The 20,135-nt window shown below is 37.2% G+C and overlaps 6 protein-coding genes across 6 annotated transcripts; 2 read left to right on the top strand and 4 right to left on the bottom strand.

The window, feature by feature from the left end:
* Nucleotides 1–2,533: 2,533 nt before the first annotated feature.
* EV154DRAFT_599050 (uncharacterized protein) lies at nucleotides 2,534–3,694 on the top strand (the record flags this gene model as incomplete). Its single annotated transcript, XM_051607086.1, has 1 exon — nucleotides 2,534–3,694. The coding sequence occupies exon 1, from the start codon at nucleotides 2,714–2,716 to the stop codon at nucleotides 3,692–3,694; it is 981 nt and encodes a 326-aa protein (XP_051461852.1). The 5' UTR covers nucleotides 2,534–2,713.
* A 5,698-nt stretch (nucleotides 3,695–9,392) lies between these two features.
* Nucleotides 9,393–10,730, bottom strand: EV154DRAFT_457481 (uncharacterized protein; the record flags this gene model as incomplete). Its single annotated transcript, XM_051597404.1, has 1 exon — nucleotides 9,393–10,730. One exon carries the CDS (start codon nucleotides 10,728–10,730, stop codon nucleotides 9,393–9,395), a length of 1,338 nt encoding a protein of 445 aa, XP_051461851.1.
* Nucleotides 10,731–12,453: 1,723 nt separating this feature from the next.
* On the bottom strand, nucleotides 12,454–12,972 carry EV154DRAFT_388877 (uncharacterized protein; the record flags this gene model as incomplete). Its single annotated transcript, XM_051595085.1, has 1 exon — nucleotides 12,454–12,972. A coding segment is annotated over one exon (519 nt), but the record flags the coding sequence as incomplete, so codon positions are not given.
* Nucleotides 12,973–13,691: 719 nt separating this feature from the next.
* Nucleotides 13,692–15,640, bottom strand: EV154DRAFT_477236 (uncharacterized protein; the record flags this gene model as incomplete). The annotated part of the gene is made up of 5 exons (XM_051598091.1): nucleotides 13,692–14,340; nucleotides 14,406–14,685; nucleotides 14,753–15,014; nucleotides 15,074–15,296; nucleotides 15,609–15,640. 5 exons carry the CDS (start codon nucleotides 15,638–15,640, stop codon nucleotides 13,692–13,694), a joined length of 1,446 nt encoding a protein of 481 aa, XP_051461849.1.
* Nucleotides 15,641–17,307: 1,667 nt separating this feature from the next.
* Nucleotides 17,308–18,595, top strand: EV154DRAFT_559197 (uncharacterized protein; the record flags this gene model as incomplete). The annotated part of the gene is made up of 3 exons (XM_051605535.1): nucleotides 17,308–17,824; nucleotides 18,354–18,436; nucleotides 18,569–18,595. 3 exons carry the CDS (start codon nucleotides 17,308–17,310, stop codon nucleotides 18,593–18,595), a joined length of 627 nt encoding a protein of 208 aa, XP_051461848.1.
* Nucleotides 18,596–19,797: 1,202 nt separating this feature from the next.
* EV154DRAFT_559196 (uncharacterized protein) lies at nucleotides 19,798–20,112 on the bottom strand (the record flags this gene model as incomplete). Its single annotated transcript, XM_051605534.1, has 2 exons — nucleotides 19,798–19,983; nucleotides 20,086–20,112. The coding sequence occupies 2 exons, from the start codon at nucleotides 20,110–20,112 to the stop codon at nucleotides 19,798–19,800; spliced, it is 213 nt and encodes a 70-aa protein (XP_051461847.1).
* Between the last annotated feature and the right edge of the window lie 23 nt (nucleotides 20,113–20,135).

The raw sequence follows: 20,135 nt of genomic DNA, 5'->3' as shown, positions 1-20,135 counted from the left end.
TCTTCTCCAATTCCAACTACACGTTTTTGTCTCTCTTTCTTCTAAATTCATTGTTGTGATTCAGGGTAAATTATGGTGCGCATTATACGAAACAAAAAAAAAGTGATCGGGGGAAAAAGAAACAATGTATCCACTGCCATATTATCTTTTAAGCATTGTCAAAAGTTACGTCGGCTTTTGTTCCGATGATCACCACAATTTGAAGTTACATAATTGGTTTTTTTGAGGTAGTTAATATTGTATCTATATGATAATAAAAAATGTAGCTTCATTTGTTGTAGAAAAGAGACAGGTCGCTTCTTGTTTTTATTTAAAATGAGATTGACATAATTTAATAGAAGTACTAAAGGGGATGTTTATTTAAGTGACCAGCACTGAAAATTCTATAACAATTAAAACCTTGTTACATATCACTTGATTGGCCCTTATGCTAAATCTATGAATAAGGTGAAGATAAAAGAAGGGAGGGCTTAAAACTATCGGTGTTGTTATGTATCGTAAAAAAAAAAATGGGATGCATGTTTTCAAGGTTTTACATACATCTGTTGTAGTAACACTGAATCGATCTTCAGCCTCACGTCTTTTCAATTTACGGAACAGTTTATTGGAAGCAGTCAAACCAACATATAAGTAAGCGTCCAAAGCCACCTTATATTTTTTTCTGATTGCGTTCCCTATTTACTCACCCAACCTTTTGTGTACTTTGGGTAATCTTGTATATAAAGTCAAAGTTACAGCCAGAATAAAATATTCCATTGGGTTTTATTGTCTCATTGGCATAATAGCTGTAAAGAGTATTTTTTAACACCGCCCTAGTTTCATATACTGTGTGAATTTTTTGCTGCAGCATAGTAAATTGATTTTTTTTCTAGAATTTCTACTCATCATCATACATCACTAGAATAACAGAAATGTAAGGCTTGTTCTTGCTTCATCATTTAATATGATTCTTTGAGGTATCTCGTTTTTTAAAAAAAATAAAGCTGGATTAAACCGCGTGGCACAAAAATCCCTTTTATCTACTATGACTTTCAGCTTTCTTTTTTCTTGAGTAACAGCTGATTTCTCCTGTTTACCATAAAAAAAAAAAAAAAAAAAAAAGATGGCACAAGATCATATTAAGCCTGTTAGAATAATTTACTCTAATAGTATTGAAATACGTGGATTCAGTTCTGGTACATTTATAAATTGTAATTTTTTTAAGAATTAACAAGTTTTTGTGGAATATACTTAGCATAAATACAATAATCATCTTAGTGATTTACTATAAAACTTTACAGAATCTCTGAACTTGGAAGTGCTTTAGTGTACCCATTTATCAATTAGTGCATAAAAATACCTCGACGAAGAACCCTTTGTTGACATGACTTTTTTCATGTCGAATTTGCTTTTCTAATCCAATTAATATATGAAAATAAACTTGATAAGTACGAAAAAACTTTTGACAATCATGTTGATTATATTTACGAATAATCATGTAAAGATGGTATAAAATTATTATTGTGCCTTTCATGGATATGTAACAAATAACTCAAGCGGTAATGACTTTTAACCTGTTGCTATATCTGTCATTAGAAAGAGAAGGAGTATATTTTATCTTTACACCATGCATCATAATAAACCACAGAATAACTTACGAAATAAGAATGAGTAATGAAAATGTGCAGCAAATGGAAAAGATAGAGAAGAAAGGGCAACATCAACAACCCATCAAAAACGAACAGGTCAAAGTACAAGAAATGTGGAAAAAAGGTCGTCTCCAAATATATTATATGACTTTTAATAAAAGTGACTTTCCGCGAGAGTTTGCTTTAACGCTTAAATGTGCCTTTTTATTTTTTTTTCTTCTTGAAAAATTGAGGAAAACTGTGGTGACCTAGCAGGGCTATAGCCATATTAGAGCTAACAAAGGTTTATCCATGCTGATACCATTTGTGATATAAGCTTAACAATAAATGTCATAGTAAGAACTATAAGGATATTACAGCACAAGTCTAATTTAGTGCGTCTGAGAAATACTTAAAATTTAGTTTAAAGCAAAGAGAGTTAAGAAGACAACATTTATTATTAGAACAAGACTAAATTAAGGACTATGTAATAATCGTATACATTTTTGGTTAATCAATGATAACTTCAAGATAGCACTAAAAATATGGACACAGCAGACAGTCTTTTATATAAATACTCGTATATTTCATTTATTAATAAAGAGAAAATGTATATACCACCCCTCTTTTTCCAAATATAGTAATTACCACCCCTGTTCGGTCACGCCGGACAGAAAATGTCCGGTGGAAGTGGATCACTTTATACCCATTTATTAGGCTCCTTTGTGGATCACTTTATACCCATTTATTAGGCTCCTTTGTGGATCACTTTATACCCATTTATTAGGCTCATCTGCGGATCACTTTATACCCATTTTTTAGGCTCATTTATAATGTTTTTTTGGATCACTTTATACCCATTTTTTAGGCTCATTTGTAATGTTTTTTTGGATCACTTAATACCTATTTTTTAGGCTCGTGTACAGTGTATTTTTGGATCACTTAATACTTAGTTTTTAGGCTCATGTATAGTGTATTTTTGGATCACTTAATACCTATTTTTTAGGCCTATGAACCAGGTCCGAATAGTTGTTTGAGGAGAGGCGGGGGGGGGATTTAGGTACCATTTTACTTTTTCCAATTTACAATTTACAACGATCATATAAATGAACAATCAAGAAAGTATTGCTGAAGGCGAGCGTCTCATTATTCCTACAAGAGTAGAAGTAGCCCCAAGAAATCCCTTAATCGAGACACTCTTCATAAAATTGAACCAGTCCAAGAATGAAGTATCACTTAAGGAAGTTGATGTCGAAGATGTTGATGACACATTGATTAAGGACAAGTTGACATGTGGTAAATGCCATAAGACGTTCAACTCGAGATCATCCCTGATCAAGCACTTGAAGGTCAAACACCATATTGCAATCGTTGGTGTCAAGCATGGGCGTCCTGACCAAGGTGGAAGGCTTGCATACTATATCCGCCAGCAGCAAAAGAAGGCCGATGGAAATTCTGTTTTGAGAGTCGATGAAAAAAAACTTAAGAAGCAAATAAGGAAACAAATTAGTTATGAGGCGGTAAAAGCCAAGAAGAGAGCTGAGTGGGCTTTGTTGGAGAGTAAGGACCTTCTTGAAAACCTTAAGGTTTTATGGGATACGTCTGATGGTGTATGGAGACCAGATTTTGCCTATGTACAATATGTTGAAGATGTCTCTCCCATTTACCAATTTCTCATCACCAAATTATGTTTGGAAGATTCATATGGATTGAGGGTAACTATTTCTTTGAGTATTCTGGAAATGATGTTCGAACGTTTTCCCGGAGTGTTCGAGCAAAATTTTGACAGGGAAATTGTCCTGGAAGCTCTGACACCCTTGAAGTATAATCAAGGCAATGATAAAGAGCAGGATAGTGTTCGTATGAATTTTGACTTTGCCAAAGCAGATTGTGCAGAGATGAAAAAATTGCTGGAGGATCGTCGAAACTGCAAGGATATTAACCGAGCCAGACTTGATATCATGCACAAATTATGTTTTATGATACAAGTTCACTTTGGGGCTTACGATTTTGATTTTAATATCGTAAAAATTCGATCCGGTCTTTTCTGTTCTTTGTTTGCTTCCGCCTCATTTGATTTTCAATAAATAATTAAACACTGTTTGTTCCTGAACGCATATCCTTAGTTCATTAATTAAATACATAGTTGCAAGCAACACCATATCAGTAACGGCTTATATATAACCAACGCGGTTTAACGTACAACTGAAAAAGATATTTGTCATAAAAAAAAAGTATACAATTATTGCATATTGTATTCATGCTTGTTTCAGATATGCCTTTTAAAATTTTTTTATTCATTTATTACGACCGTGTTTTCATCTATTTTGTAACAAAACAAGCGATTAGTTTAGATTTAGAAGTAAGCTAAAAACATGTAACTATATTACCTGTCTGCTCAGACGGAATGTATTTCTTGAAGGTCAAGTGTTTGTTCCAAAACGACTTGACCTTGTCATCTTGGTGACCCAAGCGTTCCATGGCTTCATGGTGTAAGAAGCTGATCCAAGGCCAGGCCACCTTGATGGACCTCTTCATGTTAAAGGTGACCCAGTGGTTCCCACCAACATTTTGTAAAACAATCGGCAAAGGTGCCGGACCAGGGGGAGGTCTTACGTTTGCATTTTGAAAGACTGGCAGAAACGTCAATCCGTGTCCTTCGTACATAGCACAAGGATAAATGGCGACAGGCCTTTGAAACGTGTCTGCGGCTAATTGGGCACATTCTGGTGATCGAAGCCATTTATCCCGTCCATGTTCGTGTTCTACCAGTCTTTCACTCCCAACTACTCTCTCCAGACCACTGCAGGTACAAGTTACCATGTCGTTTAACTTAAAATGCTCATCAAAGCAAATTTCGTACTGCTCATAATTAATGAGCAGTACATCCCTCATAAGCTTTTTAACTTCCATGAAGCGCTCTTCGTCTCCAAAGACCTGGTAAGACAGAGCCCTAAACCCGCAGTGGCCATCATCACCAACATTCACAATTTCTGTAAAACTGTTACGTGGAAGATCCTTGTCAACATAGATTTCCGTGAGAATCTCGAAATTCTCGTTCGTGACAGCTATACACACACATATATATATATATTGATGAATGAGTACAATATGAAGATGTGTTTTCATTAAATTTTATACTTTACAAATCTTTGCCTTCTTAGGAAGACGAAGGCGTTCTCCAGCCTCATACTCGGTATTCTCGGCTGTATAAATATTTAAATTAGTAAAAATAATGTTGTATTTTTTAAAAGATTCTTACACGGCTTGGCTCTCTTGGGAATGTAAAAAACAGCTGTGTCCCTCTTGATAACATTGTCCTTGCCAACAACACCATTCTTAACAGCGTCTGTAAATACAACATTCATAAATGGTAAGGAAATGAGTTATTCTGAGCCTAGTTATGAATACATTACCCTCTTTGTTTTGCTTGGAACCACTGATTTGACGCCAAGGAGAAAAGCTTTTTTCTTTAGCAGGACGGCCAACTTTAGAGATCGTCTCACTTTTTGGTAACGTAACTAAGCTGTCAATGCTTCTTGAATTTTTAATAAACTCCCGGTGATCCTCCAGCGCCTTCTTCAAGAAATCACCGAGAGCATTTGACTCAGTGACTGACTGACAATTACGGTGTTGGAGTTCAGCTTCCACCAAAATGCTGCTAAATTCGTCAGTTTTGTTTACTTTGTCTTCAATATCAACTTGATGAAACTCAATTCTTTGTTTATCGTCGGTATCTGGAATATTGACAACAGGAGTGTTGGAAGCCATGTTGGTGTTATACGCAGTAGCATTTTTTAGCAACCACCGACTGCTGATATCCCCAACAGCCAGAACCTTGTCATCCATTCTTACAATTTCGTGTTTACACGGCAAAGCATAAATTATACGGTCACTACAAGAGCAAGTATTGTTCATACATGCAAGTTTCTTGTCATTCGACATCATTCCAGCCTTTAACATGGACTTTTGGATGGTAAGTAAAGCCCTTGCAGAGACCTTACCTACCAATTCGACAAGTCGGACGTTGTTGCGAATCATACCATCGACATAACAGCCTTCTTTGATTCCTGTCATTTTTTGTTTAACAATTTGTCGGTTGACATATTTGTCTACTTCGTCAAATGATGAGAGCAGGTCCAATCTTGTCGACATAGATCCGCTTTTTAAGGCACTATGAGTGCCTTCAACTCGTTGACTGGTAGTACAGCCAAAATGGTTGTACATTCGGGTGATATAGCCGGCCCACTTATCCTTGCAGACTAACCAGTTACTTTCAAGATATACTTGGGCCTTTTGGGACGAGCAATCTTGTAACAAAGAATTGTTCGTAGCAATTACTTTGTATTTACTGCAGGCGTCGTTGAATTCGTCTTCGGTGTATGAAACAATCATTTCTCGAATCAGCTCAATGCATTTTTGCTTGTCTTCAGATTTGATGAAGATATGACTTAATTCCTTGTTAAAGTTTTGATTCATATGCCAGGTGCAAAGCATAGTTTTGCTGTTAGGAAAGACCTGATCAATAGCATTCATTAAAGCCGAGCACTTATCAGTAACAAAGATGGGTTCAATGCCCTCACGGGAACAGGAAAAAATAGCCTGCTTAAATGACTTCAAAAACCAGACATAGGTTTCAATTCTTTCGTTTGCAACGAATGCATAGGCAATAGGTGTTGACATAAGTGAGTTACCACCGACGTGTGATACGCTTTGGATTGAAATCAAAGGCATGCCAAGGTTGTTAGTTTTATATGTAGCGTCCATAATAAAAACTTCACCTCGACTTCTAACCTCCTCCAGTGCGGTTTCATGCATAAAGAAAATAGATGTTAAAGAACATCTACTTTCACTACCATTCAAAGCTTTTTGGTAAGCCATCAGATAGCTTTTGTTACTGATATGGGACATCAAGTTTCTGGCATCGTTATCAAGAGAATTGACGTTGAATGATTGAGTATTTTCAGCACTCCAGTTACGGACGTCATCATACGACAAAATTGATTGTCCATCATTACCCCCGAGAGTTCTACGTATCTCAGGAACGCTATTGCCTGCTTGAATCATTTTTGTAACGAGTTTCACAGTGTTCTGATCCAATAGTCCTCTTTTTCCTTCGGGAGTTAATTGAACCATTTCCAATGATAAAATATGGTTGTGCAAGTGTTCATGGTTGGCTTTATTAGGTCGTTCGACTGTCCAAACCTGTATACGCTTTGAAAAATTGATTTTCAATATGAAAGGGCAGTCGTCTTTGATGCTCGTTCTTGTTCTTTTTCTCTCTTCAGGGTTCTCAATGGCAAGTCTACAGGCTTTTCCACACTTACAACGAAGATGAAGGCGTCTATCTTTCTCACTCTTAGCGACAATTAACACGAAGTGGTTTTCGATAGCCCACTTTTTAAGGTAATGTTTAATTTCCTCTGAAGTTTGATATTGACTGTTGTAAATAGTTTCATCCAAAGCATTTGAAACTGAGTAAAATTCCATGGTCGATAAAAATTTATGATAGTAAAACAATAGAAAGGGGAAAAAAACTTCAACCCACACTGCTTCTAAGATGCCCCGGCTCTGGTAGCGGGATATAGAATATACGAGCACTGTACTACTGATTCCACACCCCGTAATCCAATGGACAAAATAAACATTGAGCAGATCGTTCTAAAATAAGAAATGCATAAACAACCCATTTTAAACGGCAAAAATTATTCTGTTCAATTTCATCGATATCACCGTTAAGTTGAAAAAAAATTCATGAATGATAATGACTCAATAGTTACCCATGCTGACACCGCTTTTAGTTGCTATTAGAGTACAAGATAAGCTGGAGGCGGGGTATAATTAAATTTAAAACGTACTATATCCCTTTTGTATACATCTTTTTTGAGGAATATAGCAATGAGGTCATGGTTTTTTTCCTCTTGCATTTTTTAAATAAAGGCGGATACAAAACCATCATCCCTTCTTGTACTTCCAAACATTAAGGATTGCCACTAAATGGCTGATTTTCGACAATGCTCTTATAATGAAACATCTGGAGATTAAAAAATAAAGATATTAAACATTCTGCAGTCTTATAAAAGTAAATAACATTTAAGCTAAAGCGACAGTAAGAACAGCCGATCATACGGCCGTGAAAATTTTCGCGCATGGAAATATAGTGAGCCTAAAAAATAGGTATTAAGTGATCCAAAAATACACTATACATGAGCCTAAAAACTAAGTATTAAGTGATCCAAAAATACACTGTACACGAGCCTAAAAAATAGGTATTAAGTGATCCAAAAAAACATTACAAATGAGCCTAAAAAATGGGTATAAAGTGATCCAAAAAAACATTATAAATGAGCCTAAAAAATGGGTATAAAGTGATCCGCAGATGAGCCTAATAAATGGGTATAAAGTGATCCACAAAGGAGCCTAATAAATGGGTATAAAGTGATCCACAAAGGAGCCTAATAAATGGGTATAAAGTGATCCACTTCCACCGGACATTTTCTGTCCGGCGTGACCGAACAGGGGTGGTAATTACTATATTTGGAAAAAGAGGGGTGGTATATACAGGCTCTCTTAATAAAGACATCTTATAAACAGTTTCGAATTACTATAGGCTTTCTATTATTTAACTTTACCTTAAAACACAACAAAAACCAATCACAAGTCAACATTTTAGCAATCTTTAACATCGTTTTTATAAAGTAAACATATCGAAACGGGCTTTCTACATGATTTTCATTATCACATGGCACAAAACAAATTTTGTATATCAGATCTTTTCCTTGAGAGATGTCTACTCTTTTTCGCGTCTGTTTTTTTAATTCAAATTCAAATTACTCGCCATCAGTGGCATAGACTGTTTCAGCAAACCAATCAGAATGTTTGAAAATTTCAAGCGCATGTTTTGTAATTAATGCATGACTGTACAGGACGGATATGTAGTCATCCAACCCATAAAACTCATTTTCACCTGCCTAAATCACTGTCCTCGGCTAAAATCAAGCCTGGCACGCTTAAAGCTCAGGATTCAGCCAATTATAGTGTGCCCCTGCTATTTATAGTCTGACCGCGCATATTCAGTCTAATCACACATATTTACAGTGTAATACACTGTGGGAAAAATATATGAATATATTAGAAATAATTGTATTTTTGTTTGAAAAATATTGGAATTTTCAAAATTCCAATAATATAGTTGAAAATAGTTGTAATATAATAGGACAATATTTTTATGGGATAAGTATTGTACAATAAAAATACAACAAAATCACACATAATTTCAACATTGGAATTACGTTGTATTTTGGTTTGAATTATGTTGTGCAATAAAAAATATTAAAAAAATGTTGTACAATTGTTGGGTAATTATTCCCGTTTAAAACTCGTGATCCAATAAAAAAACAACACTAGTCATACATTTTCCAATTGTTGAAATATGTTGAGTATTAGTTACTTAAGTTCGAGGCATAGCCGAAGAACTAAACTTATTATCCGAAGGGAGGAGACTCTTGTTGTGTTACCATCTTTTCTTTATTAATTCGAATATTCAGAAAAAAAAAAAATTATAGTAATAAATGATCATTTGGTAGTAATTATAAACCTTATCAATACAGAAATAAAATAAAATAAATAAATAAGGGTGGGATAAAATATGAGGGTGGGACAACAAGAGTCTCCTCCCTTCGGATAATAAGTTTAGTTCTTCGGCTATGCCTCGAACTTAAGTAACTATTATCCTTCAATAGGTCGGAGACTCTTGTTGTGTATACAGAGTAAAGCGACTCTACTTCACAGAATAAGATCCGTAAAGTTGGTGGCGGAAGCCCTATTCAATCGGTAGTATGTATCAAAGATCGAAGAAGATGCCCAGGAACCATGGGTGAGCACATCATCCAGTTTAGCGCCAGCAAGAATTGCTCGTGTGGAACCGACAGCCCTAGCCTTAATTGTCTTACGACTGGAAGTGGAAGCTGTACATGTAGTGGTAGCTCTACACAAGATGGACGTGATATGCTTGCTAATGCGTTCAGACCCGATTGCTTTGTTGTGGTCGGTAATGTTGCGAACCAATGCCGTATATAAAAGGTGTGGAAGTCGATCATGTGAACGTACAACAGGAGCGAGAGAAGCGAAGCGATTTTTGTATTGTGTATAGCACGTAACCAGACAAAGCATAATGTTTGAGTGGGCCGAAATATTCACTACTTTTTCGATTGGTCTACCAGCCCGTTTTTCCTTAGGTGCCAAAACCACCAAACGGAGAGCGTCGTTGACCACCAAAGTCTTGCTATCGTCGATGCGTTCAATATCAGATGGACGTAAGAAGCCGGTGATACCCAAAAGGAAACAAAGTTTTTGTGTTATTTGTAGAAGAGTCATGTCGCAGTTCTCACCCCAAGAAAGCATGACATCTATAGCTGGTTGTAAATTGATCATAGGGAAATCAAAAGATAGAATCGCGTTACTTTTCAAAGCGGAAAAGAATTCAATGAAAGCAGGATTAGTTGTTATACTATCACGTTGAGTTTGTTCATATAGTTGTAAGATTGCTTGTTTGTATTGTAAAATAGTGGCGTAAGACCAGTTGTGATGTACCCGGCCATATGCTAAATAGTTAATGATATCAATAGCATTAACAAATTCTAATACGTTACGATTGTGTTGGTTACCCCAGTCTAGAAAACGTTGTTGTGTACCATTGTATCGTTTTTGTTTAAGTTGGACTCGGTGAGGGTCGAAAATGATAGAGGAGGATTCCTCACTGAGAGTTGAAGGCTCATTTGTCCTCTGTTGTTTAGTGGAGTTTATTGAACCACATGCCATGCCATTAGCTGCCAGTGTTGGTTCTTCTCCAAAAGCGATTGAGATTGGCCTGGTGCCGCTAGGACCTGATCCCTCGGAATCAAAGTTGGTGGATGCTGTCGAGATAACTGTTGTAATCGGGGATACCAGATGGCTCCCATCCAGTTCGGCGTGATGATTGTGCATTCCTTTACCTGGTCCATTTGTATCTTCTGTAAAATTAGAGGTATGAGATTTCACGGCGGGCAAAGATATGGGTTTTGGAATTCTGTCCAACGAATTGACATTGCATTGGTGGCTATTGCCAATTGGTCGAATTTCCATGTCACAAATTGTGAGCATTTGTTGTTGTGACGAGTAGCAAAGAGGTCGATCGTGTGGCGTCCCCAAAGTTGGTCTAATTGTTGAAATATGGTGGGTGTCAAGCTCCACTCCAATTGTTGGTCCAGTTGTTGGCGTGATGGCGTGTCCGCAGGATTGAACATCGTTGCTACGTAGTCCACTTTGATACGGGTGTTGGTCTTCAAGCATTCCTGCCATATGCGCTGTGTCAAGTCTAGTAACGGTTGGGATCGAGTTCCGCCAAAATGGTTGATATAAGAGACGACGGTTAAATTGTCGCAATAGATTTGAATTGCTTGCCCTTGGTAATTTGGGTTGTGGACGATGAAATAAATTACTAATAGTTCGAGATAATTTATATGTTTTTGCTGATCTTCGGGCTGCCACGTACCGTTGATAACGCTGGTACCATCTACTATTCCCCATCCGGTCATAGACGCATCGGTGTACAGTTCGTGGTGACTTTTCTCCGGGATGAAGGAATGACCATTCCATTGCTGCAGGTGTTGAATCCACCATAATAGGTTCTGCTTGGCTTGAGTTGTCAGTGTGATGGATGGGCGTTGCGAATGACGTAATATATTGGCTTGTTGTATTAATTGACGGGTGTGCAAACGTGCTGGAAACACTGCTAATGATGTTGCTAGAGCCTTCCCTACGAATGATGTCAAAGCTGTCAACTTGACCGATGACTGATGCAGTAGCTTTTGGGCCGCTCGTCGTATGTCTCGTATCTTGGCTGTTGGTACCGTTAGCGTCATGGATTCCGTGTTGATCAGAAATCCTAGGTGCTGAATACATTGAACAGGAGTTAGTTGTGATTTCTTGTGGTTGATTAAGAAACCAAGACTCGTTAGCTTCTGTAATACCTTGGTCGTGTTCTTTAACGTTGCCACCGCTGACTTGCCGATGACCAATAAATCGTCGAGGTAAGCTGAGAGTATTATCCCTGAACGTCGTGCCCATTTCAATACCGGTTTTAGTACCTTTGTAAACACCATTGGACTCAGTGAAAGGCCAAAGGGTATTGTCCGGAATTGATAAGTGTTGTTGTTCCATTGAAAGCGCAGATATTTCTTGGACGATTCGTGAACTAGCACGTGCAGAAATGCGTCCGTCAGATCTATACTGGTCATGTAGTTGTTCCGTTGTATCAATTGACAGATCGTTTTCATAGTTTCCATTTTGAATGGAATACGAGGTAAGTATTGATTTAGTGGTTTGAGATTCAAAACCGGTCGATCCCCGCCTGTCTTCTTTGGAATTGTGAATAGCGTCGAATGAAAACCGTACTGATCGCTTTGGTTTGTGATCTGTACTTCTTCTATTGCTTTCTTCACTAATAGTGCCCGAACTTCCGCTTCGACAGTTGTTCGTTGAGTGATAGACAGGTTGGGAAATTGATGGCGTTGATGTTTCGAGTCGTAAGTTGTTGATATGGGGGGTGAGGTTATAAAGGGGATTCGATATCCGTTCTTTATTACGCTGTTGACCCATTTTTCGGAAGAGAGTTTTGACCAAGCGAGAGAAAAGGAAGATAACCTTCCTCCTACTATTGTTGGTTGGGAGTTTGGGGGCGTCTCTGAAAATTTCGTCCGTGGGAAGATGAAGATGAAGAATTACTGCGTCTTGGGTGCGGAGTTGTTGCTCGATTACCCTGTGATGCTGATTGTCCCACTGGAGGAGCACCATGTGATTCCCGTTCTGAAGAGCCTTGTGTTGGTCTAGAGTTGGCAGATGTGGGTTTTTGACGTCCATGGTGTTTATGTTGTGGTTTACGGCTAGCTGCTTGAACTGCCTTTCGAAGATTTGTGCCTTCAAGAATTGCTTTAGTATCTTGAAACAGTGGTTGAGGTGAGGGTGTAAGCTTGGTACGAGGCTGAAGAGGTGGTACCACCAGACCTGTTTCACGAGCAACATTATCCATTCGAAGCTGGGTAATGTAAGATGCTGAGTCAGACACCAACGTGTGAATGGTGTTGATAAAAAGAACGACATCTGCAACCGGTACAGATGTGGCATTTGAGCGAAGGCTCTCATGCAAAAATTTGTCCATAGGACGAGTGGTTGCTGCCAAACGTCGCTGAATCTCAGAAAGCTGATTGTCGGTTTGTTTTGTAAAACGCCCAACATTATCTGCAAGATTAAGAGTAGGTGGAAGATACTGTCTAATGACGTTGCGAGGGCAAACATGAATGAATCGTTTGCGATCGAGTTCATCCAATGGGGATCGGAAGAAGTCCTCGCACATTCCCGGTAGAGCTTGTTGCAATCGCTCAGTGGGGATGAGATCTGTAGCCACAGGTCGTTCAACCACCTGAGGGTCCACATCCATCTCTGCTTCCATGGATGAAGAACGGGTTGAAGCTGATTGTTGCTGCAATAATAGTCGTATCTCTGCCAATTGTCGAGCCAATTCGTCGATTTGGATGTTGGTAGAAGATGAAGTTTCATTATTAGACATAATTAAAAATATAATGAAAATCTAGTGGATCGACGGTGAAGTACCAGGAGCGAAAGAAAAGATGATGAGGTTTATAATTACTACCAAATGATCATTTATTACTATAATTTTTTTTTTTTCTGAATATTCGAATTAATAAAGAAAAGATGGTAACACAACAAGAGTCTCCGACCTATTGAAGGATAATTGTTTAAAATTGTTGTAAGATAAAATGTTTGAAAAATAATGGGTAATAATTTATTTATAAGTAATGCATAAATGTACAGAACCATGTATACATATTAATTCTAAAGAAACCCATTGTTTTGTCAATAGAATTGTGCTTATGTTGTTAAAAAAAATATGAGTTAAACACAACCCCAAACCAAATCGATACGTCCTATGTCCTGATCGCTTAATGATCCAATTTCTATGCCATAAAAAACGACGTGTGAGAGCATGACGACTTTAAATGCATGGTTTAGGTCGTTGTTCTTCAATTAGTAATGACAGTCTTGTTCTGCATTGTACTTTACTGGGAAGACTGTCTTGACCAAGGCAAAGTGCAACCCTTCATTACAGTACATGAACAGCACTTGTCCATACTTCAGCTGTGCTGTTCTTTCGATACACCTGTACAGAGTCCTACTGTCATCGGCCTGTGTACAGTAGACTAGGAAAGTCCCCTTGCTCGATGGTTTTCCCGCGAACTTCAACGTTTTACCGCTTCTGATTGGGAAGTAGCTTTCCACTGTTTGAGCTTCCTCATTTAAATTGAGTGCTCTTTCTATGGCTGCCCCCTCTAGTTCAGAACATTCATGAAATCTTTCAACAAGATTTATGCAATTCTGTTTCGTTAATTCTTTTCCATAAACAATTGAATTGCTGTTTGTAGGAAACCAGTTTGCTTTGTAAACAGCAGCGAAATGAGATTTGACGCAATTACTTGCGTTTTCGCTTGGCTTTTGGCGTGATTTGATTGAAGATTTGATACTTCCAATCAGTCTTTCAAGTGGCCTTGCACTTATTAAACGCATAGGTCCTAAATTAGCGATAGCATCACTTAGGTGATTAATATAGTGCATGTAGACTGTGGATACATTGGGGTGGAAGTTTGCCATCATAAACTCTTGCCATTCTTTAATGCAACTATGATAAATGTTTAATTTACGTTTGTATTAGTAATAGTTTACACTGATTTTTTATGAACTTACCGGTTTAAATCTACTAAATCGATTTCTGATATGCTGTATTTCTGCGTTATTTTACAGGCATTAGAAAGAGAAACAATTGCTCTGCATGCATTATCAGTAGCAGTCTCGTAGACATGTAATTGATCCAATGACATTCTTGATGTTGATTTGGAAGCTGTTTCTTTTCGAATAACATCTCTTTTTTGAAGTTGAAGAGCTTCTACCACAAGAGTTGGCAATATAAACACAATAAAATCAATCCAGTCTACACTGCGAAAAAAACCGGACTTTTTGTGGACATCTATTTTTTAAAAAAAATAGCTTAAGTTAAATAAATTTGTCTTGTATTATGTTTTGACATTTCCTACCCAAGAAAGCTCCGCTAATACTACAGCTGTGCTTGTTTTGTTGGGCCTGTTGCATTTTTGCAGATATAAGCACTCGATACTTAACACGAAGGAACAGAGGGTTGCTTGCATCTTGATATTTTTGACCATCATCAGTAATAATTGCCCATATTTTGCCGCCGACGTTTGCTCCCCAGAAATGCATCTCGTCTAATCCCCAAAAAAATGGGCCGTGGAAACTATTTAAAAGGGAAAGTGGTGATTTTCGAACAATGCCATTTTTCTAATACCAACGAATTAATGATTTTTTTTTTAAAAAAAGAAGACTCTTAAAAAACTTACTTCGTCTCCTTGAATAAAATCTTCGGGTTTTCTAATTAATTCTGTAGAAATGCCACCTTGTGTAAAGGGATAGCACATACTTGCTTTAACCCGCATAGCTTCGGTTCGACATATGCGGCATCCAAAACAAGCTTGATGGCCAATATGACTACAAAGATCAGCACATGCTGGGATATCACCAATAGCTACCACGAGAGATGCAGTAAGAAGCTTCTGTTCGCCACTGTTGTGTTTTGAGGTAAGTAAAATTATAAGGCAGTATATAAGTAATTTGAGACTGTTTATAAGATTGTCTTTATTATGAAATAAAATGATCAAGTATTTATATAAAAAAGACTATCTGCTGTACCACTATCTTTAGTGTATCTTTGAAGTTGTTATCATTTTCCCAGTGTGTATCCTGTTACCTTTAACTGCTTATTTTGTAAATATGTTACACTTGGAATTACTGTCATCTTAGACACATTGTACTTCCATATCCTTAGTAAGCCTTAGTCACTGTGTTCTTGTAACCTTGTGATATGATAGTACTAACTATCTATATTGGGTAATTGATTCCTTAATCATTCTTAATGTATTGATGTCATAGATATAGGTTTATTTAATGTAGCAACCATATAGCAGATCACCACAGCCACTACTAAACTTCACTAGCATTCCATTTTTTTCTAATTTTATAAGCTCTTGATATGTTAGAAAAAGAAAACTATGCATATTGTACGGTTTTTTGGGACCTGGTATGATTGTGGTAATCAAGATATTCTTTTTTTTGAATCTGGTAGAAAAAACATATGTGTTATTTTTGTATATTTACATTGCAAAACATTAAAGACACTAACCGTAGCTCTGGCGATAGATTTAAAATGACAAATGCTACTACAGTCATGCTTACACCGCCCCTTTTAAAAGGATTAAATCCATCAGTATACATCGCCAGATCCAATTTGTAATCACTTGTGGGACACTCTTCATTATGACCGTCCCATTTATCTTTAGCTGTTCCGTCGAAAATATCTTCCAAAAAAGCATAGTTACTACCTGATTTGTTAGAATAAAAGGCAGTATGTCTTGTCGATTTATAAGAGATGTCCGATCTGAATTGAGGTGTCTTAAGAAGATGCGCCAGCTGCTTAGCAAGAGAAAGTTGCTCGATTTGCGCTTTCGGTCTTCCTGCATCATCATAGCGATCCTCCTGGCATTTAGGATTACTACATGCTCGGCTATTATCTCCGGGATAAAACATCTGACATCCCTTTAAGCACATGTCATACTTATCTGTTTCAACAGGGCAAAATACAGCAAGTTCTTTCTTGCTCGATCGAAATTGGGTTAAGAGCGTTTTGTGACCTGTCAAAATTAGTTGTGAGCTAAATGTCATAATGCGCTTTATCCTAAACCCTTACCAACGCCAATTTTCTCCAAATAGCAATTAACCCATTTTATGATGCGCTCTTTGCCATTTTTAGATGCGCCCGACTTGGCAAGCAACGATTCAAACTCTATGCTTTTCTTTTCAGTATAGCTTAGGTTAGCGAGTTTGTCCTGATCGACAGTGACGTCATCAGGAACCCTAGCGGAGGTTTTGAAATTTTTAAGATTTAGGAACAGGTTATTATTGTAACCACCATCTTTGTCTCTGATCCATTCTTCTTGAGGCTCTTCCAACTCTTCAATAGCGTCAGCTCCAACATCTTCAGACTGTGCAGTGAAGTCTTCAGCAGGACCGTCGTTATCTGCTGCTTAATTAGAGTAAGAAAAGTTTAAAACAATTTAATAATTTTTAAGTACCTTCATACACAAATTCCATAGCATCTCCTTCTGATTCAACGACGCTAACTGCACGAGCGGAACCTTCCATTGGAGAAACAACATTTCGTTCTTTAGAGCACATCAGATTAGTACTTTTAAATCGTTGCAATGAAGCTAAACTCAGTCACCTTGTTCTCTTCTCAGATTCAATTGAACAATTTTTTGTTTTTTATGGTCTTTTAAATGCTTCTGCAAAGACCTTGGAGTAGGGTATCGTGGGCAGAAACTGCATTTGACTTTCTGTACCATTCTATGTTATTAATGTTTTTTGTAGAACTGATTGATGAGTAAGAAAATAGAGGTGGTATTGAGCTCATGTTTCGGGCCGGATTTTTGGTGACTATTGTTTATTAACATTATTCGAAGCTTACTTTTCGTTTGAGCTTTTTTTTCCTGTTTCTTCATCTTTCTCTCTAAACGTTACGATGCCTCCCAGACAACAAGGAAAAACACCATCAAACGAAGAGTTATTTAATGCTTTAAATCAAGTACAAACCCGTATGACAGAAAATCATAATAATGTGATGGACCGACTCGATCGTATGGATGCAGCGATTGCTGACCTGACGAATCTTGTCCGTCAACATGTGGAAAGGGCGACTGCCGTCGAAACGACACAATCATTGCGTGTCTATCAAGGTGAAACAATTGGCAATCGTATACCTAGACCTTCCAATCTCAACGGAAAGACCGGGTTTTTCCAATACTTGCAAGCCCACTTGGCCGAGAATGATCAGCACAATGAGTTGTACCTGTGTGTTAACCGTGCCGCTCTGGTAAGTGTACAAAGTATGCGAAATGCACACGGGGAACTGGAATTCGTTGGATGGGGAGGGCTTGGTCATGACTATAAGCTGGAAATGGCTGAGAACACGTTGGAGATTGCATTGCAAGAATACAACGAGTTGGATGTTATTAGACGATGTCACGATCTTTGGCCTTGTCTGTGTTGTGAAATAGAAAGGGAAAGGGCAAGTACTGTTACGACTAAGTCGTCTCTAATTTTTATTTAAAAAGAAGATAGAGATAATTCTACAAAACTATCAAGGGGTATTTATATATAATTTGAAAGGTATCAAGAGGAGGGTATTGACAGTGACCAGCACCGGTGATTCCATAACAAGCAAAACCTTGACAGTCATCACTTAATTGACGGTTCTACTAAATATGGGAAAAGAAGGCAGAAGGAAGAAGGAAAGACCAAAGCCACGTAAACAGGTTTATGATTTACCAAACTTAGTTTACCGAGGTCAAGAAATAAATAAATATAAAGAAGTAAATAAACAATTATACAAACAATAGCACTCATTTCCATATACGTATGGCTCAGGTCCTATGAGACTCTTCGCTCGATACACGTTACACAGCATTGTTTTATTGATAGAGGTAAATTGTGGAACAACTAATTCCCACCAGTGTGATTATATGGAATCATGTCCTTATTGGATCATCTCCGATAGTTCTACTCTAGGTGTGTTATTATGTTATCCTCAACAGTCTGATCATTTTACAGACAAAATGGACACAAATGTCCGCCTACCAGAGACGACAAAGGTAATAAATGTGTAATTTATGTGATAATTGAAAAACGTATTAACTAAGTCAACTTTTCTATACTTAAAAGGGATCTTCGACGTCACAGCCGCGCACTCGGTGGTAAAAGGTGGTAAAAAAGTACCAACTTAGACCACCTGCGGTGGTAAAAACCCTTGATTTTTTATCCCAGATGTGGTACAGGTGGTACGATTTCACCACCTCTGGTGGTAAAAAAAACAAATTTATACCACCAGAGGTGGTGCGTTTTATCCACCAGTGGTATCATTATACCACTTTAAATGGTTCAAACACTCCAACAGTTGTATCTTTTTACCACTTTAAACTGATGTATTGTTCCGTCTGTTGCATGTTTTTACCACTTTAAACTGATGTATTGTACCGTCTGTTGCATGTTTTTACCACTTTATATTGATATATTGTTCCGTCCGTTGTTTGTTTTTACCACTTTAAAATGTCTTTTTGTTCATTCCGTTGCATATTTTTACCACTTTAAAATGTCTTTTTAATCATTCCGTTGCACTTTTATTACTTTAAAGCATTACATAATCGAAAAAAAATTTACGTATAAATACACAAAAACTGTGAAAAATTGGGGGTATGGAAAACGTTTTTATTGGTATTTATTTTGTATTTTCACTTCGAAGCTACTGAACGTGCATCCATATTATCACCAGAAAAAAATTAAATGGAAATATTAATTAACTTACTATCAACAAGATATAACGGCAAAAAAGTCTTTCAATAAACCTCATAAAGAGCCAAGGGAATCATAAGGTATAACAGCATATAAGACTAAGAAAAAAGTTGGACTTCCCTGAGAAATACAGCCTAAAATAAAAAAATGTAGCCTAAAATAAAAAAAAATCGCCCTAAAATTAGAAAATACAGACTAAAATAAAAAAAATGCAGGCTAAAAAATTTTTCTATGGCCTAAAAAACATTTCATCAGCCTGGAAGAAGCTTGTCTACATCTTGAAGCCTTTAATATCAGCACAGAAAAAGCTCTGAATCTATGCAACACAGTTAAAAAACGCAATGAAAATGTAATGTTATCTAGTACCTTCACCATATGTCACGAAGCGAATATACAAACTTTCTACGGAACTTATAAGCCAGGAATAGGATGAGTATTTATATATGCTATATTACCTTTTCTTTTTGTTTAGTCTTTTCTACAACCTGCGAGATTGTAACCATATCATAGATTACAAAACTTGGGTTGTGTAGATAAGAATTTACGAAGAGAAAGAAAAGAAAGAGAAAGAGAAAGAGAAAGAGAAAAAAAAAAAAAAAAAAAAAAGTAAGTTTATTAATCCATTAAATTATTCAAAGTGCGAATTCTTTGAAATTTTTAGTAGTTATCTTCTGGCTATTTTTCTTCTAGGGCGGTGGATACGGTCGTCTTCTAAAGTCTGTTCAAGCTCTTCTACACCAGTATTCTCATTGCCGTGCAGAGGGCTATTCCGTTCTTCCTCTAGTTCAGCAATAGAGGGAATAGTCTCTTCGTCATCCGACAAAGATCCTGCTTCCCGGGTTGACACGTTCTACAGAAAACGCATTAGAAACATAATAATAAATAAGTGTGATTGTTTAGTCATTGTATTACCCTTTTTCCCAGTCTGTTGTGGGCTACACTTGCCAACAACCTTTCTGCTCCCCAGTAGTTCTGACATCTATCCAAGTCTATTTTACCTTT

The sequence above is a fragment of the Mucor mucedo genome (genome assembly GCF_025094135.1).
Source record: "Mucor mucedo strain NRRL 3635 chromosome Unknown EV154scaffold_10, whole genome shotgun sequence".
Taxonomy (NCBI): domain Eukaryota; kingdom Fungi; phylum Mucoromycota; class Mucoromycetes; order Mucorales; family Mucoraceae; genus Mucor; species Mucor mucedo.
This window is presented reverse-complemented; position numbering and strand designations above follow the sequence as displayed.